This window comes from Hippocampus guttulatus, chromosome 16 (assembly GCF_054856545.1).
Source record: "Hippocampus guttulatus isolate MCC_2025c chromosome 16, RoL_Hgut_1.0, whole genome shotgun sequence".
Lineage (NCBI taxonomy): Eukaryota > Metazoa > Chordata > Actinopteri > Syngnathiformes > Syngnathidae > Hippocampus > Hippocampus guttulatus.
Window position 1 is genome coordinate 9802678 of NC_141276.1, and position 15954 is coordinate 9818631.

General features: G+C 45.0%; 1 protein-coding gene across 1 annotated transcript; it reads right to left on the reverse strand.

Annotated features, from left to right (window-relative positions):
* Nucleotides 1-7475: 7475 nt before the first annotated feature.
* Nucleotides 7476-10029, reverse strand: nog1 (noggin 1). Its single transcript, XM_086133126.1, has one exon. It carries the CDS (start codon nucleotides 9094-9096, stop codon nucleotides 8413-8415), a length of 684 nt encoding a protein of 227 aa, XP_085989252.1. The 5' UTR covers nucleotides 9097-10029; the 3' UTR covers nucleotides 7476-8412.
* Nucleotides 10030-15954: the final 5925 nt, after the last annotated feature.

A 15954-nucleotide genomic window follows, 5' to 3' on the forward strand; every position in this document is an offset into this window, starting at 1 on the left:
TCACTTTTACCCTTCACCTGAGTGGTTTACAGATTCCATACTTTAGCACTGGTGATTACACAAATATTTGTGCTTCTACTTGAGTACAGAGTGTGAGTACATTCGTAACATGTGTGATAAGATGTGCAAGTGATGCTGAAGAAACGTCAGGAAAACGTGCCAGGAGGGTTATTGCCACCAGAGGGCGCCGCTGTTGCACAGACAAAGACTGCAATGAACAGCTGATACTTGTTTAACACGACAAATGAAAAATATTAGCACATCAGGTGACGCATTGGTGACTCAATCCCCAATCAAATGAAGTCTATATATATATAGATATATAAAAAATATATCTATATATATATATTTTTTTTTAATCTGGAGTACCCGGAGAAAACCCACGCAGGCACGGGGAGAACATACAAACTCCGCACAGTAAGGCCTGAGCCGGAATCGAGCCCTGCACCTCTACACTGTGAGACCGAAGTGCTAACAAGTCAACCACCGTGCCGCCCCAAACACAGATACACATGCAGAAAAATATGCATAATACAGAAATTTTGTCACTGCTAGGATGAAGGATGCAGTAATGCTGAATCATGAATGATTCTTATTATTATTATTGCCAATTGTATGAGAGACTTCTGACAGTCTGACAAGATCGTCAGCCAAAACAAGTTGAGTGCATGAAAGACGATAACATCTGACCTGGAAAGAGAAAGGAACAAAGAGCGTCCCTAACTACAGTAACTAACTTCTTCAAATTTACTTAAATATGTAACCAATCAACAAGGTTTTCCTGTCATCAACCTGACCAACAAAACTGCACAAAAATGTCAAGCCTTTACCTCTTTGGAATGACCTCCCACCGAATGTTCAGCAAGCCCCTTCACTGCCCATCTTTAAAACTCACGCATGAGACTTGATTTTTATTTTACTGTCATTATTTAATTGACTGTCGTCGTATGAATTATTTTTGCCCCATGTACCGCATGTTGCGTACAGCGGCGGTTGTATAAAAGTGTTCTCTGAATACTGTTGAGTTGGGTGTGTGTTTATTCAATTTACTGGGATTACAAACCAGTGGTGCCTCAAATTACATGTTTATTTATTCTGTGAGAATGCTCGTAACTTCAATCAAATCAATTTTGCGCGCTGAACTCAAATGAAATCTCACGAATCCACTCGACGCCCCCCCCCCCAGAAAACACCACCATTCTTTGAAATCAATGAAAATGGTGCTGTATTTTGTTTCCATCTTTTTCATCATCCGCAGCTTACCAAAAACACCAGTTGCTCGCCCAAAAGCGGAGAAACACAGCTATTTTGGAAAAGAAACAAGCCAAACAGCAAGCTTTGAGCCTTTTGTGACACCTCCAAAAAAAACAAAAAACCGAGACTGAAAAAGGGCTTTTGATGGCAAAATAATCGATTATTTCCATAATGGTGGTGACAAGTCGATCGATCTTCACCACCTAATATTCAGATCCTAAAATGTTTCATCACATTCATTCCTGAAAACAGAATCAAACATTTTTTTTCTCAAATAATTGCAATGACATGAATTGTTGATACTACAGACGTTTTATTATGGTTTAAGATTATTCCTATTTCTCACAAGGAAGAACAAGTTCCCATACAAATGGGAGACTGAGCCAAATTCAAATATGGAATCATGTTTGCATTTTGTACTTTTTTTCCCCCCTTTCGTTTAGTTTTTGTCACAATATAAAACAAAAGCAAATATTTCATTTGTGATTAAGTTACAGTTTAACATTTTAAAGCCGACAACGAATGTACACTCGTGGGGTTTTTTTCAACTTGTATTCAAAGGGGCCAATCATGAATTCAATCGACTCTACGTTGACTTTTAAATTGGCATGTTTGGACTCTCCAGGGACTTTGGAGGCCGCCGGGGTCTGGTCTGGAGTCGGCGCGGTAGACGGTGGAGTGTCTCTCGCACTTCCATTTCAAAGGGAAAGTTTGGAAACCCGATCGGGCTTGGCTGGATTCTAAATCAACAAAGTTGCGTTGATATTGAGGAGCTCGTCCGCTCGGGGACAACAAAGCAGGTCGTCCGTCTTGTCTCGCTCCACATCCGTCACCGCTGCGGAGTCCTCAAGTCTGATGGCTCCAAACACTCGCGTGGGAACCCATTCGGAGCATTCCGCATCAACCCTGGTTTGACAACGGTCCACTTCAAAAATCTTCACTTAAAAGACTGCCTTGAAGCGCAAACATTTGAAAAACCCGAACTCTGGCTTGAAAGCTTACTTTTGAGACTTGCTGCTCATTTGGACGGAGTCACTTGTTAGTTTTTGTTCTTGGTCTTGGTCAACTAATCCTGCCAGACTACGTGACATGTTTTTTTTTAAGTCACTTTGTGTTGTTACATGTGTTAAAGCTACTTTTTGTTTGGCGTCTTCTTGAAGGATTGAAAAACTGCGTGCAGGCCTACAATCTGATTGATGGCATCAAGGTCGGATCAGATGCGCTGGGCAGGATCACTCCACCTCCTCTGCCCCCCCCCCCCCACCACCCACCCCCCATTCCCCACAGAGTGTTCCGCATCTGCGATAGGCCTGACTCTGACACACGTTGTCACCTCCATGTTGATACGGCGCCAACGAGGGCTGCGGCCCGCGTGTCAACTTGTGGAAGGTGTGAGGCGGAATCATAAATTGGATCTGCAAGACATTTGCAGATGTAAAACGGCAGCGGAGAAGGAGACGTAAACATGCACGAGGACTCCCAAGACTGGAAAAATGTGGAGAGACGCCGGTGATGCTCAGCAGAAATTTCACATGCCAGCAACTGTAATTTCCAAGACACTGACGCGCCGAGAAAATCTGCAATAGCGAGAGGTCGTATGAAAAACCTCTCCCGTACTTTCAAAAGTCTCCTTGAAAAACTTTAAATACCTTTTGAAGGTTTTCAAGGAGTGGGGGTTTTTTTGCCTCTTGTAACATGATCGGTGGCGCACTTCCCAAAATAAGAGCCAAGCGTGCTTGCTTCAAGCCCAGTTGAGGTTTATTGTAAAATGGACATATTGTATCTAAACATTGTATATTTAAATGGCAATACGTTGACCTTAACCACAAACGTACTATAGTCTGCTGTTTATTTTTAATTCTCCGGTCTTCTTATTATTTTGGACAAAACACAACTGTACGTTTCCTGTTCTTCTTCCTTAAAACACGCTTAATGGTGGACTAGCGCCACCGACTGATATTGTCCTACTGCTGCAAGGAAAACACTTTAAATTGATGGTGGCTGAATGTTGCCAAGTTTGCTGCTACCATCTCGTGGAAGGCCATCTGACGTGTACTCGTATCTCAACAAAACTACCGTGTTTTCCGCACTATAAGGCGCACCCTTAATGGATGGCTGATTTAAAAACAGTTTTCATATACAGTAAATATTCCCATCCCCGGAATTCTACGGAAAGGAATATCCTTCACCCGGAATAAAAACCTACGCATTAACATTTTGACTACGATATTACATGTTACCGGAGGTTGCGTAAGCGGAAATCCCACTACCCGTAACCCGGATGGAGTTGTAATGCCGCGGGAGCTTAAATACACGCAACGCCCTCCCGATGCGACGGAAAAGACAACGCTGAAACAAGTTTTCACTTCGCGTTTTTCGATAATCAGATTCTAAACGACGACGTGCAAGTGAGTTTTTATTGCCGTGCGTTTTACTGTAATTGTGAATGATTTTAACTTTATTCACTTACGTCCTGTAGAACGCGGCACTAGCTTAAAAGCAGCACCCACTCGACACGACCGAAGAAACGTGTTCGCTTCGCCGTTTTCATTCATCAGATTCGAAACGAAGACGTGTAAGCGACTTTTTATTGGCGTGCGTTTTACTGTAATTGCGAAAGATTTTAACTTTATTCACTTACGTCGTGTAGATCATCGCATCGAAACGTAGAAGAACTGTAACGACTGGAGCGAAGCGAGTGAAATGCGTCCGTTTGAGCGAGGCTGGACACAAAGTTAAAAAGATCCAGCAGACACTTGGAGTCGGAAAGACGCAAATCTACGAAACTTTCAACAACGATTCAACTCCTGATGACAAGCCACCATCCAGCAAGGAAGCAATGCAAATGGCAACAAAAATCCTTCAGTATGCACAAGAATTACCAGACATCGGTGATCAACGGAACAGTTACTTGCAACTAGCAAGAAAACTGTATGACACGCAGGCAAACATTGCCATAAACCAAAGAATGCATCCAACAAAACAATCCAAAATACATATTTTTTCCCAAGACAGAAAAAAAATCAACATTAAAATACTCTATGTATTTTACTGTTGTGATTTTTTTTTGGATACACCTGTATTGCAGTTTTTGTTATACAGGGTGACCCAAAAAGATGCGTACCCATGAAAATTTCAATTGTGAGTTTGATTAGAAAGCTATTTATTTCAAATTACAACCACACATTATTCAGTTTATGGAATACCATTCACCAGAGTTTTAGCTATTTCTGTCAATTTTTAGTCAATTTATGGCTTTCCCAAGATGTGTCCTAGGGCTGCGTTCTATTGAGTCCCTCACTGCAGCAATGTTTTCTTCTGTCCTTGCACTCTTTTTCCTGCCTGAATAAGTTCCCCCTGTGGCTTTAGAACATAAGTTCACTACAGTCCCATGCTCTCTGAACTTCGTAACCCAACTAACAATCGTTGATTTTGGTGGAAAGTTGCGACAATGGAAAAGTTTTCGAAACTGAATCTGTACACTCTGGTATGATTTTGTTGCAAAATAGATCTCCAGGGAGAATATCTTCTGCTGATTTGTCCAAGACATTTTTGGGGCAACTATAGCTAAAAACGATCATCCATAGGTTCACCTTTCACGTCCTGCAACAGAAAAGACATTCGTTAAAAAATTGATTTTTTATCGAATAAAATATGGGTACGCATCTTTTTGGGTCACCCTGTATAAACATTTTTTGGACAGTATATTTTTGTATTTTATTGATTGTGTTGTTACACGTGCATTTTGTCAACATACTTGCAGGTTCATAAAGGACATGTACCATGCTCATTTCCCAAATGAGGAATTTCTGTTATCAGGACAAATTGGACAGCGCAAACACGAGTCCGTACTAGAGAATATTTACTGTATAGGGCGCTCCGCATTATAAGGTGCATAGAATAGAAGCTACAATAGAGGCTGTGGTTACATAATGCATCCACTAGATGGAGCGACGCTAAAGAGAATACAATACAATACAGCTTTATTCATATCGAGCTTTCACAACCGCTGCAGCTGTAACAAAGCGCTATACAGAACATTTAAAATACGACGTCCAAGAAATCGGAATATTGATCCATATATAAGGCGCAGGCGGCCCGGTAGTCCAGTGGTTAGCACGTCGGCTTCACAGTGCAGAGGTACCGGGTTCGATTCCAGCTCCGGCCTCCCTGTGTGGAGTTTGCATGTTCTCCCCGGGCCTGCGTGGGTTTTCTCCGGGTGCTCCGGTTTCCTCCCACATTCCAAAAACATGCATGTCAGGCTGATTGGACGCTCTAAATTGTCCCTAGGTGTGAGTGTGGGCGTGGATGGTTGTTCGTCTCTGTGTGCCCTGCGATTGGCTGGCAACTGATTCAGGGTGTCCCCGCCTACTGCCCGGAGATGGCTGGGATAGGCTCCAGCACCCCCCGCGACCCTAGTGAGGATCAAGCGGTTTGGAAAATGGATGGATGGATGGATATAAGGCGCATTGGATTATTAGGCGCACCTTCGGCTCTTGAGTAAATAAAATGGTTTTAGGTGTGGTTTATAGTGCGGAAAATACGGTAAGTTAACTGGTGGCCGGATGTTGCAGAGTTGGGGTTTCTGAAACACATCACTTTTTTTTTCTTCAAAAAGCTCACAAGTAGAGGCACTGAGAAACATAGCAGCGCCACCACAAATTGAGCAACGAAAACCCAAGCTTTTGAATTTCAGACACGCAACCGGTTTGACAGAGGCCAGGGACCAGACACTGATGTCTGGAGATGGTTCCTCTTGGAAAGCGTGTCCAGTGTTTGGGTTGCCAGCATAGCGCCCACCTCGGAACATGAAGGCGTGAAAAGTTGCTACGCTTCCTGATCTCCCACAAACACGCACTTGGCAGAGTCGGCCGACATCAAAGCGGGCTGTGACCTCGCATACCAGCTCCAGTTCCGATTAACGAGCTCTGGACATCAAACGGCAAGATCGCCCGATATCGAAACCTGCCGAATCCCCCAATCCCGCCCCTTCCCCCGCATCGCGAAACCGCTAGAATTTATGGCAGACAAGAATGTCCACAGATCCGCCGTGATCGTTTGAACGCAGATGATGTTTGAAAACAGTCCAATTAGGCGGCGTGGGGGAGAGTGCCGCGAGCTGGCACAACGCCAGACTGCAAGCCCCCCCCCCCCCCCCCCCCCACACACACACACCCACCAAGCTCGGACAGGACGGCTCGAAGACATTTATTTTTTATTTTTGGAAAATCAAAACACTTCTCTCAAATCATCCTTTCCTATTAAAATGTCCTGAATACATTCTGTCTCCCTCACTATAAAACAGACTAATTCATGTCATGTGCTTTTTAAGGAGAAAAAAAAAAGCATTTTGTTATGTTGTATTATTTTTTATGAAAACATTTAGTGTGTGTGCCTTCGCCACGTGGGGACTAATATATAAATATACACACACACACACATACATATGTTCTTCGCAGAGGACGAAGAATATATGACTGTGAGTTGTGTCATATTTTCTTTCTACATGTGTATTCCAACTGGAGGATTCACACTTCTCAACCTTCCTAGTAAGGTCTATTTGGGGGTGCTGGAGAGGAGGGTCCCTCGGGAGATCGAATCTTAGATTTATGAGGAGCGATGTGGTTTTTGTCCCAGCTGTGGAACAGTGGACCAGCTCTACACACTTAGCAAGATCCTTAATGTGGCAAGGGAGTTTGCCCAACCAGTCTACATGTGTTGGACTTGGAGTCGGCGTTCAACCGTGTCCCTCGGGGAGTTCTGTGGGGGTGCTTCGGGAGTATGGTGGGTCACTGTAACACCAATGTCGGAGTCTGGTCCGTATTGCCGGCAGTAAGTCAGATTTGTTTCCAGTGAGGGTTGGACTCTACCGCGTCTCTGCTTTTTTGCAGATGATGTGGTACTGATGGCTTCTTCAAGCCGTGATCTCCAACTCTCACTGGAGCAGTTCGCAGCCGAGTGCGAAGCGATTGAGATGAAAAATCAGCACTTTCAAAAAGGTCAGAGATAGCTTAAAGAAGCTGGATAGGGGCTCTTGAAGACCGAATTTGGGCACCCCTGTTTTTGGTATTTTCTTCCTGCAACACACCTAATTCAAATGATCAGCTTATCAGCAAGCTGTGAGAATCCTGATTGCAAACATTGCAACTTCCTGCTGCCTACTAACCAGAAGATGCGAGGCACAGATGACTGATGGCACAAAGAAGAAATAGGCGAGCAAGTGCATTTGAAATCATGTCAGTCCTTTTATTGCAAGAATATCAAGAATAAATAGCACCCCAAAACGAAAAATAACTAAAAATCCTTAATTTACAAGTTGGATGCTGGTCACCCATAATGCACCTCTGTCAAAAACATTTCCAGGCTGGAGTCCAGCAACCAAGTCCTCTCTGGCTCCAAATGATACTGCGTGACACACGACATGTGCATTGGACACCATGCAGGAATGGCCCCAATTTTCCACATACTGGAAAAAAATGGCAGCAGTTTACCTTGTGCTAAGCAAACAAACAATTCTGTGTGTTCCAAGTCAACATGAGAAGCGCTTGAAGGGGAAGGGGGGGGGGGGGGTCTCAGCCTGCAGTTCAACAAATTGCGCGATAACTGCACTTGCTTTTTAATGATTAATGCCATCATATCTTGTCTTGTTCAAATCTATTTGCAATTGTAAGTACAAAATCACGTAACCGTTTTTTTTTTTACAGACTTGTTTTAAGTAAGGTGTGTCTGCTGCCCATTTTTCTTGTCATCTTTTAATCTGGGACATGTTTAACTTTAGTTTCAGAATATGCTGTCAAAATTTAATTTTCCTCAATGCAATGAAAACGAGCGTCAATTATTGACGGATTTTCACTATTTCCCCGCGAGAAGTGGGAGGGGCAGGCCAGGGCGGGGGGGGGGGGGGGCACTGCAGTTCCATCAGGTGCAGCAGCACATCTTTATTTGAGGTGAACGGTCACACAGCGTGTTGAGAATATTGAAACAGTCCTCTCAAAGACTACCAAACAGTTGAGCTGGCATCCACGATGAACTTGATCCGCGGTCCTTCCTGTTGCCAATCAGCACTTGCAGGAGCCCTGAAAGCAAGCATGGCGCGTGCGTGTCTTTGTGGCGTCCATCCCGAATCGCGCGAGCGACGTACGTGATGTGATGGCAGTTTTATGTGGCGCACGCGCACTTGCAGTCGGTGATGACGGGGTACCGCACGGGGATCCAGGCGCACTTGAGCCCCGCCTTCCTGCGCGCGCACCTCCACCTGAGCAGGTGGAGGTGCGCAGACGCGGCGGGTTTGCACGTCATCCCCTCCGGGAGCGAGCACGAGCGCTTGGCCGGGCAGCTGCCGGTGCGCACGTAGCGCGGCCAGAAGCGCACGCCCAGGTCGCTCCAGGAGTGCATGACCGGACAGAAGGAGTAAGCCCAGAGCCACTGCTGCAAGCGTCGCTTCAGCTTCTTGCCGCCCTTGTGACGCCTCCCCAGCAGCTGCGCGTCCAAGTCCAGCGCGCGGATCTCCTTGGGCAGCTTATGCGGCGTCTCGTCATCGATCTCCGGCAGCTCGGCCGACTTGGCCTCCTCCTCCGACGCCTGCTGCAAAGGCGGCGGCGGCGGCGACAGCGCCAGAAAGCGGCCGTCGAAGTCCCCCAGGAGCCCCCGCAGCTCCGTCTCGTTGAGGTCCCGCTCCCGGGGGTCCAGCGCGGGGTCCGGGTCTTCCCTCAAGTCCACCAGCGGGAGACTGTCGCTCGGCACGGGCCGCAGCAGGAAGTAGTGCTGGCAGCCGGCGCGCTCCGCCAGCAGCCCGACGGACACGAGCAGCAGCGCGCACACGGCTCCCAGGTTGCCGTCCATGTCGACGCGGGCCGATGCGCAATTACGCGTGAGAGGCGTCCATGCTGAGCGAGCGGACGCCTCCTCGCGGGCCCGTTGCGTTTTTCCGTCCGTCCCGGCTGCCGAAGGGCCCTTTTTATGCTAGGGGGTGCGCGTGATGTCACTGGACGGTCGCGTGGTCAATGCGCGCTTGTTGTCTGCGGCACGACGACGAGGAGGAGGAGGAGGAGAACGACGAGGAGGAGGACATCCCGACACCTCCTCCTTTGGTGGGCGTGGGGCGTCGTCGCGCCCCCCGTCGCTTTTCCAGACTGGGAACGCGGGGCGCATCCGTCTACCGTTGGTCAGGCATTTTAAGCTGCGTAAATCCTTCTTGTGGCGCCTGAGAGCTTGTGTGCAACACGTGCTGGATTCTTCGGCTCCAGTTTGCGAGCTCTGAAGAGAGAAAAACGGTAGTACGCGGCTTCACGCGTGACGGAGCAGAGTGCGCAAGAAATGCTCCTTTGAATTGGTTCCATGGCCACCGTTGTAACACAAAGCATCTCAACTCGTCAAAATGCATTGAAAGGCCATTCATCCGTTCCAGACTCCACCCAAAGGAACATAAATGTGCTGTCTTTTAATAAGGAAACGCATATGGGTGGTTTTATCCTCTCTTTGTCACGAATATTTTAGGTTTATTTTTTTTTTGAATGAGCCTCAGTTACAACGGCCCTCCACATTCACATATTGGATTTCTTCCCCAATATTGCAATATACTGTATTTTGTTTCCCCACCGTTTTTAAAAAGAAAAAAATTGGGGGGGGGGGTGGAAAAAAGCATATTGAAGGCTTATCAGCATTTTCTGAATAATTTTTTTGGGTGCATTTTTTTTCTCCTCAATGCATTCCAATGGGCGTCATTTCAACACAGAATTATGCTATTAGAGGTCTGGCCGTGCAAATAGCGGGGGTTTGTTGTATATGACAATTGCTCCATGTACAGCACTTTGTATGCAGCGATGGCTGTTTGAAAGTGCTCCATAAAACAGTTGAGTTCAATTGAGTTCACTGCATCTCAATTCACTTCAATGAATACGTCTACTTGCGGTCAATAACTGGGTCAAAATTCAGATTTCTGAAACATTCAGAATAACCCCTTTGCATGCGTGAGCAGATGGAAGAGTTATTCCAGCATTTAAATATTTTCATTTAAACAGCGATGCACGGACATCATGACGCAAATAGACGTCAATTCTACTTTCTCCTGTCAGTAAAGGACATTATCGCTCACTGCAGGAATAAACACGCCGGTTTCCTCCTCGCTCCAAAAGTGTGCCGCTGTCCTGCATCTCTCAGTTTTGCCATGATTGTTTACTTCTGCTTGTGTATTTCTGGCGAGTTGCGTGCCAGACCGTGTCTGTACACTTATTTTCACCATAGACACAGACAACGCCGCGAAGACATCAACGTCAGGCGAGGGTGTCACGCGTACAAGAATTTCCTGCAATACAAAGACCAAGATTCCGTGCGGATGGAGCAAAATGCAAATCTTGGGTTAGAAAAAGGGTAACACCAGGGGTCTTATTCGGGTTTTTTAAAACCCATATTCATGTTTTTGTGTGTTTGTAAATCTAAATACTGCCAATATTTGGTTTTCACAAGGGATATTGACGACATGTAAACAATCAATGTGGAAAATTAATTTGATATTACAAATAAATGGAGTTACAAGCTTGGTCAACTCAACACCAAGTCACAGTATCGCCGTATCCAGCTGGCGTGGCGCTCCGGCGACACAATATGGCTCCCAAGTAAACATCGGCAAGCAAGCGGGAGCCGTGGAAAGTGTCAGCTGCGAGCGTGAAGCTGTCTAAACTCGAGGATCTTTCGTTCTTGGCGGCGCGGCGCAGATAAATGCCCGTTTGTTTGCTTTGTCAATGAGCTAATTCACGCCTGGTTTGCTTTACAGCCAAACGATGGCTAAAAGTCTGGAAAACGTCAGCGTGGCGTGAATACCAGCGACACCGAGCATTACAAGCAATGCTTACAAAAAATTACAAATAAAAATAGACAGCATATCAGGGTGAAAACGTTTGAGTACATTTTCAGGAAAAAAATGTTGCAATCTTACAATAACAGCAAAAAACAAAAACCCTAACATTAAAAAAAAAAATCTTTTTCCAAGAACAATGAACTAATCCAAGAATATAGTCACATTTTTCTCTTTTTTTATCCTAAAAAATGATTGAAGCTGTTTTTTCTTAACTCATTCAGTACCAGCCAATTCTAGACCAAGTCTAAAAAGACGTTTAAAAACGTCTTTGGGAGTGAATGAGTTAATTGAGCCATATTTGATTGCAATATTAGTGATGGAACTGTACATGATTAAAATAATAGTAAATAAACCTTTTAGAAATAAAATCTCCTACCTTGTTTCTGTTGACACTTATTTGTGACGTTGCGATTTTGAAAGCTAATTAAGTATTTTTAGGTGCTACTAGGTGTCAAAATTCTAAGAATCATGGATTTACAGTTGGGATTCCCTGTCCAAAAATAAAAACATCAGGTTCTGTGCCCGTTTTATTTTGCCAAAACACATAACGACAATTTTGGAAAAGTAAGACAGCAAATGAAATGTTTGTCATCACAACTTGCATGACCTCTGAATGATTTCACCTTCACAACAATCATGGTCTTATCTGCATAAATAATGACCTTTCAGCTTTAGCAGGCAGATGGTAGATAGTTTATAAGAAGACAGAACAGGATTGGACTCAAGATTGAACCTTGTGGGACACCTGTGACAAGATCTTCGAAAGTGGGATTTAGGTTTTTTTGTTGTGTTTTTACATCCTGATATCAGTCGGTGAGATGTGATTTAAATAAATTGCAAGTGATATTATGAATAATTGGATCAAAGTTTTTTTGAAGATTTAAAAAATGTGCCCTCTCTGTTCACAAAAGAATTAATCCTTTCAGTAAATACTGAGTTTGCGTTCCTGTTGAGTAGTGGGCCCTAAAGCAAGTTGCGTGGGATGTAGAAGTGGACTTGAGTTGAATTAGTAAATTAGTTGGTGTATTTTTTTTAAATAACCTTGGACTTGACAGAAAGGAAGTTTACTGGTGTAAAATTTCTAACAGAGAGAGTGAACACTTGCGATGTTGCACAATAGCGCCCCATTTCTTGACAGCGAGAGTGCGATAACAGACATTAAGGGATACTTCCAAAAGTGTGCTTTTATCATTTCATTTCATTTGCGTGAAGCATGTAGGAGGGGTGAAACACTTTTATGGTGTCTCCAGATCTAGATGGTAGGCTGTTTATATTAAGACTAAACAGGATTGGACCTGAGATTTAACTTTGTGAGACCTGCTTCTTTGAAAATGGATTTTGTACTTTATTTAAACTGGAGGACGTTATGATGATGACCCAAAAGGCGTCAAACTAAATTTTCCGTTGTGTCTCTATAACGTGAATTTTCACATAATATGGTTTGTTCTGGAACGCTTGAGCTGAGTTTCACTGCCACCATCTCCCCTGCCGTTTTCTCATCCGCCAGACTCAAACACCAGAAGCCAACAACACAGAGTGAAAAATCGATGCGTCCGCGCGAGCTCGGCTAGCAGCAAAGAAGACAAAAGTGGCACGTAGCGAGCGAACGCTCTTATCTGCCCACCAGCCGACTTTCACACCCGCCAAGCTGAACACACGCAGGCCGGTCCGGCGCTGTTGACTTTGGCGCTAACTGAGGTTTGTCATTTGCTAGTTTGTTTAGCACTTTGCTTCCCCCCGTCCCTCCTCCTCCTCCTCCTCCATTACACAAGCGCGTCATCACTCCAGCTTCTGGAAAGCCAACTCACATCACCACCGCCAATTTAAGCAATTTAGCAAAGTTATGTCACTTCAAATTAATCTACAGTGAAGCCCCATTTATCACGGGGATACCTTCCAGACGCCATACACAGAGACTTTTTTTTTACGCCAGCACCTCTTTAAACACATCGGAATGTATCAAAATGCACTTTTTAAAATATTCCTTTGCACCAGCTCTCAAGGTCCTGCTGTCAAGAAATTGAAGACTATCCTATCAAATCTCTCAGTCAAGGAAATAAAAAGAAGACACTCTTACTCTTTTACGATGGGTGTACCAGGCCTAAGCTAAAGTTTGCATCAAGGCATTTCCTAAGCATTTTTAGATTTCCAACAACCTTTCCTCCAAGTGTTTCAGAGTTTTCTCGCTCATAGGACAGGAAAGGAAAATTCCTGGGCAAAAAACGAAATTCCAAAGAGGCCCTTAGAGTCCTCATGAGCAGAACAGTGGTCAATGTGGTCCTGTGCTATTAGTCCATGGACGCCTCCAGCCAGCAGCGTGTCTTTATTTGAGCGCTATCAACAAAAAAAGGGATGTCCTTGATGGATGACTCGGCTCTCCATCAACCTGCCCGAGTCCTAAATGGAGCCTGACGAGCGGCGTGGTAGAACAGCGGGCGTCCCCGTTTGCAACAGCGTCCAAGCGTCATTGACGCAAGCCAGCAGAAGACACATCGGCACAGAAAGACGCTCGGCTGCTTGTCGACCTGACAGACGCTGGCTTGTACCCCGGCATCCACCCCCATCACGTTCCACGTGGACTCGGCTCCCAACTGGCACTTCATAAATCAAGAATCTCTCTTGTGGAATAATAGTGGCCTGATTGTTCATCAGGACTGGCGGGTAGGAACAAAGTACCAAACACATAGTTTCTATTCAGTCACCTTGAATCAAGCACTATACAAGACCAGGACCTGGATGACTGAGAATCTACACAAACATTCTGTATTTAGGTATTTATACTTGGCTTGAGTAGTACATTTTCTGATGACGTTTTACTTGGAGCAACTCCATAAATTTGAAAGCAGATATCTGCACTTTCTACTGGTTATTATTATTTTGTTTTTATCACCACTGATAATGACTTGTAAAAGGAGAAAATACAAACTGCTAAATAGAGATCGAAAAAGCCAACAGAAGTTGAGATCTTGATCGAATGGGATTTGGGAGTTTCGGGGTCTTTTAGACATTTTCATCATCTTTGTAAACATTAGGGGGCAGAGGATATTACCAAGGTGGGGGGCTGATTGAATACTGCTAATGTGAACTGAAGATGAGAAAACAAACATTTTCTGTCCGTTTTAACCCGTTGCCACTGACAAGAAAGATAATAGGATTCATCAAATTCAACATTTACTGACCTACATTTTTTGTTCATACATTAAAATCACTTTTATCCAACAGTAGAAGCAATGTAGAATAATATAATAATATAACAGCGAACTAAAAAATATGGACCACTCGGGAATAATGACAATACCTTAAAAGGTAAACATGATCGATTTCAAGCTGTGATCCGCCAAAACGGCGTTGGCATCATTGCTACCTGCAAATGTGCATGATTGAAAGATGACTCAATGAATCGCAGCTTTCGTCCGGCGGCTAATTATTAGCGGCTAATTTGCTAATGTTTCCGTAGCCAGGCCGTGCAAACGCTGCTCGCATTGTCCCACTTTCCACCTCATGACTTGGATCCCGCTTGTTCAAATGATTCAGCAGCTTTGTTGTATCGCTTTGTTTCTGACAACATACCTTGCACAACCGCATCCTCGTCCACTTGGCTCTCTCCGGAAATACCGCCACAAAAGCGATGGGAGGGGACTTCTCTTCTCAAAATAACTTCATCTTGGGAAGGACACGCCAAGTCGCGTCTCCCCAGCAGCGGCACGTTTGTGTCAATTATTTTCCGTGTACTGCTTCTTCTTTCAATTATTGGTGGTTTCTGTTGAGTTCAACGTGCAGACCAATGTTAAAAAGGAAAACTGGATTGATTGGCTGCTGACGCACATTTCTATTACGTCTGATGTCGTCAATATGCTTGCAGCTGGTCATTCGAAATCATATCACCTGGCGTTACTGATATCGCCCCTCGGAAGGGAATCGGCGGGGTGGCGTGTCGTGCGTATCCGTGTGTACGTATGTGTGCGTGCGCGTGAGCGCGCGTGGCAGTGTGTGCGTGTGTGCGTGCGCGCGCGCTGGGGTCGGGGACGCGTACAAAGTTTTGTTCTCCGGTTATGGGAGTTCAATCTGTTCAAATACGTTTACCAGGGTCTTTTTTTTTTTTTTTGGTAGAAATATAAAAACAACCCCCCCCCCACCAGTTTCTGGAATTTAATAATTAATTTTATCTGGGAAAAAAAGCCCGAACCATGACCATATCATTCGAACCGATAGCCAGAACCCTAACCATCACAAAATGGCTGATGTCTAGAACCGAAAAAAAGAGTTTCCTCTGTGCTAAAGCACATTTTTAAGTCTGCACCTATTGACTGTAAGCACAGACGTTGAATGAGTACATCTACTTTGATCAGAGTCTTTTATTTACCCGAGTATCTGTACTTGAGTACAGAGCATGAGTGGCGTTTGCCGCCTCTGTCCATCGGCGGGTGTCCACGCTGAAATTCCAGTCGTCTCGGTTGGGCCAGGTTTGCGTGGTCACATTGTCAACTCCCGTTGGCAGCTGAACACTTTCCAAAAATAAGAGCACTAATTGGCCCGTGTTTATTTCTGCATGGGGAGAACCGCTTAAGTGTTTTTAGCAGCTTGTTTGTGGCTCTCGCTGGGAGGTACAGCTCAGTCCACGGCATGGAAAAGAGCCGGCACCCCCCCCCCCCACAACCCCCGAACGCGCCCCACCCCTCCAACCTCCAACCTTTCTTTAATAAATAAGCTCTTTTATGCTAATACAGTCCGGTTGTGTGCGAGGCCGGCTGACATCATGCATGTTGACTCATGAGCAGATGAGTGATGCACGCGGACGACTCGCTGGCGAAAAAGTGTAGCGAAGCCGCTGTCTGTCGGAGCGA

Bases quoted from the DNA above. Each gene is read 5' to 3' on its own strand.
- nog1 (XM_086133126.1), bottom strand. From the start codon at position 9,096: ATGGACGGCAACCTGGGAGCCGTGTGCGCGCTGCTGCTCGTGTCCGTC.